General features: G+C 35.5%; 1 protein-coding gene and 1 pseudogene across 1 annotated transcript; both read left to right on the forward strand.

Moving 5' to 3' along the window:
• The window catches only part of LOC122059785, a 6,566-nt pseudogene extending 3,840 nt beyond the window's left edge, over positions 1-2,726 (forward strand).
• A 1,641-nt stretch (positions 2,727-4,367) lies between these two features.
• On the forward strand, positions 4,368-6,659 carry LOC122058662 (cytochrome P450 76T24-like). Its single transcript, XM_042621307.1, has 3 exons — positions 4,368-4,806; positions 5,218-5,810; positions 5,954-6,659. The coding sequence occupies exons 1-3, from the start codon at positions 4,446-4,448 to the stop codon at positions 6,578-6,580; spliced, it is 1,581 nt and encodes a 526-aa protein (XP_042477241.1). The 5' UTR covers positions 4,368-4,445; the 3' UTR covers positions 6,581-6,659.
• The last annotated feature ends 1,186 nt before the right edge of the window (positions 6,660-7,845 follow it).

A 7,845-nucleotide genomic window follows, 5' to 3' on the forward strand; every position in this document is an offset into this window, starting at 1 on the left:
CCTAACAAAAAAAAAAAAAAATCCCTAGGCTTGGATAATAGCTCATTTTCAAAGTACGTTATAGACTTTATGTATAAGCCCATTCAATTAATATTCATTATTTGTTTCTACCAATATATATATATATATATATATTCATTATTTGTTTAGGCGCGACTCAAGCCTACTTTTCAGTCCACAGAGGGGGCCTGGGTTGGTGTTTTCACATTCAAGGATGGGCTGGGCTTAGGTTTAGGCCAGCCCGGCCCTATATAATATGTATATAAATAAATAAATTATTATATACACGATTCACTGGCCCTCACATTCTTTGTTTTTTAGTCATCAACATACACCACTCAACAAATTTTTAGTTTTTAATCACTGATATACAGTAACCACTCATTATTATTATTATTTTAAGAATCAAAGCCATCTTAAAGACTAAAGTCCAACTCAGCTCAATCAAGGTCAATTAGGACGAGATTGGATAGGCTAAGCCCGATAGAACTGGGATGGACCGGAGCTGAGTTTAGAATGCTTAGGATGGAACACTCAGCCCAGCCTGACCTATTAACAATCCCTAGATATGCCACATTTGAATAGAACAAATTAAATAGGCTCAAATCAAGTCAAACAACCACAAGGGCTACAAGAAGAGGAGGGAACCAACTACTCAAAAAAAAAAAAAAAAAAAACTCAAAAGTAACCAAATTTGAAAGCCCTCAGCTGCTACAATGCGCCTATTCCTATCACAAGCTGTATTTGTAAGGGACCATCCACTTTAAGGGTGTCAGTTTGGAAACGAAACTGACCATTTAAAATCGTACAAACAGAAATGGATAAGAATCTATACAGTTTTCGTATATTAAAAAAGTGAATCTTATTCAGTATGGTACAATTTTAGCAACTAAGGAGAAACGTTGAGTATGAACCATATATATTATCTATCTCATATATTATATCTGATTCAGTTATAAAACCATATTAAAACATATAAAAACTGAACCGAATAAGAAACCATTCATAAAACTGAATAAAAACCGAATTGACTTAGTATAGCTTCAATATTGAAATTGTATTTTCAACCAAAAAAAAAAAAAAATATTGAAATTACATTTGAGTTCTTGGTACGATACGATTTTGGTTTGTCCATTCCATCTCCAGCACCGAACGAAAACCTTAATGATTGACACCCTTATAGGTGATTTGGTTACATCTAATATTTATCCTCTTTAATAACTGATAGATCCTGTATCTTACTATGATCATCAATTACTATACGAAGTTGGATTGACCCAACCCAAATAGATTTTCGGATAATCTAACTTTATATGATGTTAATTGTCTTATTAGATGTGTCTACTGCCCACATATAGTAATTTTTTTTTGATAATCACATTTTTTACTTATGTTTTCATGCATCAAACGGGTTTGTAGCTATTTGTTCCCCCTAACTCGGACGGTAATCCTCCCAAGTTGATCCTTGATCTCCAATTATGAGTTAAAAAGTTGTTCAAATTCAGTCTATCACTTCAAAGCCAATTGCGTTTGGCCACGTTCTTTGTATATTATTGTCTATAACTCTTGTGTCTGGTTATTGGTCATGTACTCAACTTGCTAGGAAGAGAAGAGGAACGTGCAAAGCCCACATGCCTATGTTTGGAAACTGTGTAGCTAGTGATGCTTACCATGTTAGGAAAGAAGAGATACTGTAGTAGACACTACACTCAGTTCTATATTAATTCAAATCTCTTTTTCATCTTTAGAGTCTTCTTGCAAGTATGTTAGTTCATGATGAGTGTATATAGTGGTGGTGGTGGTATGGTGACAATAATGTTTACATTACCCAAGTAGCAGTAAGTGCTCTTTTGCTTGCTGTGCTTGTGGTTTCTTGGTGGGTGTGGAAGGGATGGAACAAGCAAGGGTCACCATTGCCACCAGGGCCTAGAGGGTTGCCTATAGTTGGCAACCTTCCATTCCTAGAAGCTGATCTCCACTGTTGCTTTACCAACTTGGCTCAAATCTATGGTCCCATCTTGAAACTCCAATTGGGTCCCAAGCTATGTGTAGTGTTGACTTCACCCTCTTTAGCCAAAGAAGTCCTTAAAGACCAAGATGCTATGGTTTCCTTACCAGGATATAATTGGAGCTGGGACAGATATTACATCGACCACAGTAGAGTGGGCAATGGCAGAGATGATGCAAAGTCCTGAGATAATGAAGAAAGCCCAAGAAGAATTAGAGCAAGTAGTTATGATGGACAACATGGTAGAAGAGTCTCACTTACCCAAATTGCCATACTTAAATGCAGTGGTGAAAGAGTCTCTAAGGTTGCACCCTCCCCTCCCACTCATGGTCTCTCATTGCCCAAGTATGTCCTGCACAATAGGTGGGTATACCATCCCAAAGGGTTCTAACATATTTATAAATGTGTGGGCAATGCATAGGGACCCTAAACATTCCAACCTGAGAGGTTCTTAGGTGATGGTAACAACTATGATTACAAAGGAAGCAACTTCAGTTATCTTCCTTTCGGCTCTGGAAGGAGGATGTGTGCAGGAGTTCCCCTAGCAGAGAAGATTTCATTATATGTCTTAGCTTCTCTTTTGCACTCATTCAAGTGGGAATTAACTGAAGACGTAAAGCTTGATTTGTCAGAGGAGTCTGGGATTGTTTTGAAGAAAATAACACCACTTGTTCTCACCCTAACTCCAAGATTGTACAATGTAAAGCTCTACTCTTGAAAAAAGAGGATTTCATGTCAACTCTATTAATGCATGAAAGAGTATCATATTTGGAATAATAATAAAGGTGTATATCCAGTGCACAAGACTTCCTCTACTGCAGGTTATGGGGAGTATCATATTTAGAGTCATCAATGATTTGTTTGGCATACATATACAATGGAGAAAAGGGAACCTATTCAATCTAAAGCCTGGCTAGCTAAGAAATTGAAAATCTACCCTGTAGAGCTAAATTCAATCTAAATTCAGCTACTTTGGTGCATCTTACTCCAAGTGGATTGACTATTTATGTTTTACAACATCAGCCATTCGATATGGTGAAAATACATTTGGATGTTTCTTTTGTCCCTTCCAGGCGATCAAAAAATAAAGAAATAGTTGATATATTCAAGATAATTGCATATTTACAAAATATCATCTCAATTCATTCTTATTTTATCAGATTCGGGGGTGTGATATGTTTTTGAAGGATGAACCGGATATAGACAGTTCCAATAGATTTCATTCTTGACCAAAAATCCTTTTTTTGATTTATTTTATCTATTCTATGACCGAATAGAGGGATATTCGTTACACTGATTTTGAATTAGGAGAGAGATTTCAATAAATGGCTGATCTATTCACTCTATCAATAACTGAGCCGGATCTAGTGTATCATAAGGGATTTGCCTTTTCTATTGATTCCTACGGATTGGATCCAAAAAAATTCTTGAACGAGGTATTCAACTCTAGTCTCCAGGTCATGGAAAATTGTAAAATATATATATATATATATATATATTTTACCAATAAATCAAATTTATTGGAAAGGGGAAGAAAGAATGTATAAAACAAAAGGCATCGAACCCATCAAACTTCAAATAACTACCATGATGCATAAAGCTTAGTTCCTCACTTCTAGACTAGGAATTGATTCGCAAGACTTTTGGGCAACTTACGAGGATCCGTTTCGCCTTAGTGTCACGAAAGCACCATTTTCTTGTAATGTTCCAATTATTTGAAGAAGTTCTAGTATTTTATCATAATGTCATTTTTGTTGGAAATACTAGGACGTAAACAATATTATCTTTGAGATTTCATGCACGCATGTACCACCATTTATCATATATATAAGTAGCGAATTGATCTAATTTTAAGCTATAAAAAAAAAAAATGAGAATATAAAACAATGAATACCTATCACTTCTCACTCTCCCTCTAAGTTTTTCAGCCTTGTTAGGTGTGACATCCTTTTCTTCCTCAAGATCTTCTTTTATCTTGTATCTCCTAAAAAACAAAAACAAAAACAAAAAAAAAAAAAAAAAAAATGAAAGTGTGGTGGGGGGGGGGGGGAGGAGTATGGGGGAGGCCATAAAAATAGTCATTTAAGAGCAAATCAAATTATAGTAAGAGTTGAGAGGGAAATTTCATAGACTTCGTTGAATATATTATTAATCTATAGAGTGAGAGGTGAGAGAACCTACACTCAATGAATCAAGTGGGAAACGATTCCCTCCAAACTAAAGAATCCAAAAAGTTCCAAGAATAAGTAACCACCATATGAGCTAAGGAAGCAATATCTCTAGAAAATTAATAAACAACCAAGGATGCATGAAATAATTTATTTACTCACTCATTTTCAAGAGTCGGCTCGAATTGCTCAATACAACTATATTAGGTCTAAACAATTGCAGCTTCAACCCTAAAATCCTCATGCAGCATTAGGGTTTCCCCAAAATCATGACTTCAAATCTTGTTTCTAGGATTACAGGAATGGTTTGTGAAGGGTGGTCATGGACAGTGATTGCTCTTTCCATTGCTTCAATTCTGTTTGTCTGGCACGAATGGGTGTCAAAGAAATGGAAGAAACAAGAGACACCAATGCCTCCAGGGCCTCGAGGCTTGCCATTTATTGGAAACCTTCTAAGCCTTGAAGCCGATCTCCACCTGTGCTTTACCAAGTTAGCTAAAACCTATGGTCCCATCTTGAAACTCCAATTGGGTTCCAAGCTATGTGTCGTAGTGAGTTCACCCTTGTTGGTAAAAGAGGTGCTCAAAGATCAAGATGCAGTGTTTGCCAACCGCAGTCCACCCATTGCTGGTAAGCGTGTCAATCCATTCAGTGCAAGATAGAAAATGCAGAAATCAAAACCAAACCGAAAGGGCATAAGAACACATTTTAGAACTCAAAACTGGTTTTTTTTTTTTTTTTTTTTTTTGTGTGTATGGAAAGAAAATTTATTGAGATAGATCATGTGTTTATATCTTAAGTGTTCGACCAACTTTTTACATCTCAACTCATCTACATTAATTGACTTTGTAAAAGAAAATACAATTTTACTCGATTCCTGACCCAGTTAAAAAATAGGTAACTCAGTTTGATTCGACAGTTGTAGTCATGAAACTGAAATCGAATCAAACTTGTTTACTTGGTTCAATTCAATTCGATTTTAAATAGTCTGTTTCAGTTTTAGTTTCAGTTTCTGTTCTAAATTGACACCCTTTATTGCAGGGAAAACCGTGACCTATGGTGGAATTGACATTATTTGGAGCCCTAATGGGCCTGGCTGGCGCACAATGCGCAAGGTTTTTGGTCAGAAGTTGATGAACAACAAGAGCCTTGATGCTTGCTATGGCCTTCGCCAACAAGAAGTTCACCAAATGATAAGAGAAGTGTACTCTAAGATTGGCACACCAATTAACATTGGGGAGAAGATGTTTCTAACTATGCTCAACTTGTTTATGAGCATGTTGTGGGGTGGCACACTACAAGGGGAAGAAAAGACTAGTCTTGGTGTTGAGATCAGGGAAGTTGTAGCTGAAATGGTTGATTTGTCACTGAAAACAAACATTTCAGATATCTTTCCTGTTCTTGCTTGGCTTGACATACAAGGGATTGAGAGAAGAGGGAAGAAGCTATTGGCATGGATGGATCGTATAATTGATTCAGTTATAAATCAAAGACTGAAAATGGATGGAGAAAAAAGAAAGGGAAAGATGGAGGAGGAGGAAAAGAAGGATTTCCTACAATTTCTCTTGGAGCTTCAGAAAGAAGGAGATGTTACAACATCATTAACCATGATACAACTTAAAGCTTTGCTCTTGGTAAATTCTTGATTTTGCGTGTTTAAAACTTGACACATTCTTTTAATTGCCCCTTAAATCAAAATATATTTCTCTTGTTGATGGCTCAATACTGTGATACATGAATAATGTTCTTGTGTTTTATATTTATGGTGCTGCAACAGGATATTATTGGAGGCGGGACTGACACAACATCGAGCACTGTAGAATGGGTAATGGCAGAACTGATGCAACATCCTGAGATAATGAGAAAAACCCAAAAAGAAATAGAGGAAGTAGTTGGAATGGATAATCTGGTGGAAGAGTCTCACTTGTCCAGATTTTCATATTTGAATGCCATAGTGAAAGAAACTCTCAGGTTGCATCCAGTGATCCCATTCTTGGTTCCACATTGTCCAAATGTATCATCCACTGTGGGTGGTTATACTATCCCTAGTGGGACTTCTGTGTTTATAAATGTTTGGAAATTGCATAGGGACCCTGAAGCATGGGAGAAACCTTCAGAATTTCTACCTGAGAGGTTCTTGAATAATACTGAAAAATATGATTATAGGGGAAACAATTTCACTTATATCCCTTTTGGATCTGGAAGGAGGATATGTGCTGGGATTCCATTAGCAGATAAGATGTCAATGTATGTGTTAGCTTCTCTCTTGCATTCATTTGAGTGGAAAGTGCCAAATGGGATGGAGCTAGACCTTGCAGAGAAATTTGGAATTGTGTTGAAGAAAAAAAACCCACTTGTTATCATTCCTGTTCCAAGATTATCCAATGTAAAGCTCTATATGTAACAAAGAAGGATTTGGTATGAGACTCTAATATCCAATGTAAATTAAAAGCACTGCTTTTAATAAATAGAGCCTTCTCTAATTTTTGTGGCATATCCATGCATTGCATCTTCTATTTTACCCATCAAGTCATCAATATGATTTTTTTTTTCTTAACAATTCCTTGTTTCGATACCACCAATTTAGCATTGAGTAGGTATCGATATCTATATGGATCGACAGTTATGACTTTAATACATAAAATAACTTGTACTTACCTCATGTGTTATGTACAAGATAATGCCAATGTGGGACAAAAAGTATTTGATAGTATTTCAAAAATAAGATGTATTTACCTCATATATTGTCATAAATGGTCCTATATATCTAGATACTATTTTTGATATTATAAGTTGAACTAACTAGTCCCCTAGCCCAAATTTTAAAGATATATATACTAGATCAAACAATAATATTTATAGATGTTGAATAAATAAGTGTCTAAGCAACACCTCTATAGGTGTCATTTAGACATTGATACCTTCATTTAATTTCCAATATTATCTTATTCCTGAAAGTTCAATGAGAACGGGTATAAAACGATGTGAAATGATAATATTAAAAAAAATATTATGCAAAAGGATAAGAAAGTATGGTTCGAAATCATTTCACATCTTACGTAGAGTGTCAACAAGAAAATGCCATTAAATAAACACTAATTTGACTAATGATGTCCTTCAACCCCACCAAAAAAAAAAGTATTATCAAAGATTGATGATTTAGCTTAGATCTCCCACAGGTAGCCCAATCACTATTCTGTTTATGAGAGATAGAGATCCAACATCAGATTTAGGAATTAAATAAAACAGAAGTTTGGTTAATGATGTAAAATTTCTAACTTCTAGTCTCCATCTCCCATGGAGTAATGGGATAATTATTTGGAAAAAAAAAGATTGAATTGATCATCAGCCGATGAAATACACGTATGAGGGTTTTACCCAATCCACAATTTGTATATTTATTTATTTATTTTTTAACCTCCCCTTCTTTTAATATAAGGAGAAACCTAGAAATGAGAAAAAACTATAACATCCATCAGTAGCGGTACTTGTCTGCCTATCCCCACTATTTACTACCGGTTTATAATATCTTCATCCTTTGCACGCTACTCTCTTAACACCATTGGAAGGTTACTTTGGTTTTGAATGAAGGAAAACTAGATTCAGGAAAAAGGAATTTGATTCCATGCAAGGTAAGAACAGAAGGTATGTAATGATTCTTTTTTTTTT

Source organism: Macadamia integrifolia, chromosome 13, assembly GCF_013358625.1.
Source record: "Macadamia integrifolia cultivar HAES 741 chromosome 13, SCU_Mint_v3, whole genome shotgun sequence".
NCBI classification, from domain to species: Eukaryota; Viridiplantae; Streptophyta; class Magnoliopsida; order Proteales; family Proteaceae; genus Macadamia; species Macadamia integrifolia.

What these genes read in the sequence shown, in the direction of transcription:
- LOC122058662 (XM_042621307.1), top strand. Translation starts at nt 4,446, where the DNA reads ATGACTTCAAATCTTGTTTCTAGGATTACAGGAATGGTTTGTGAAGGG. An exon ending in CCGCAGTCCACCCATTGCTG is followed by an intron (nt 4,807 to 5,217) that starts GTAAGCGTGTCA and finishes CCTTTATTGCAG; the next exon opens with GGAAAACCGTGACCTATGGT. An exon ending in AACTTAAAGCTTTGCTCTTG is followed by an intron (nt 5,811 to 5,953) that starts GTAAATTCTTGA and finishes GTGCTGCAACAG; the next exon opens with GATATTATTGGAGGCGGGAC.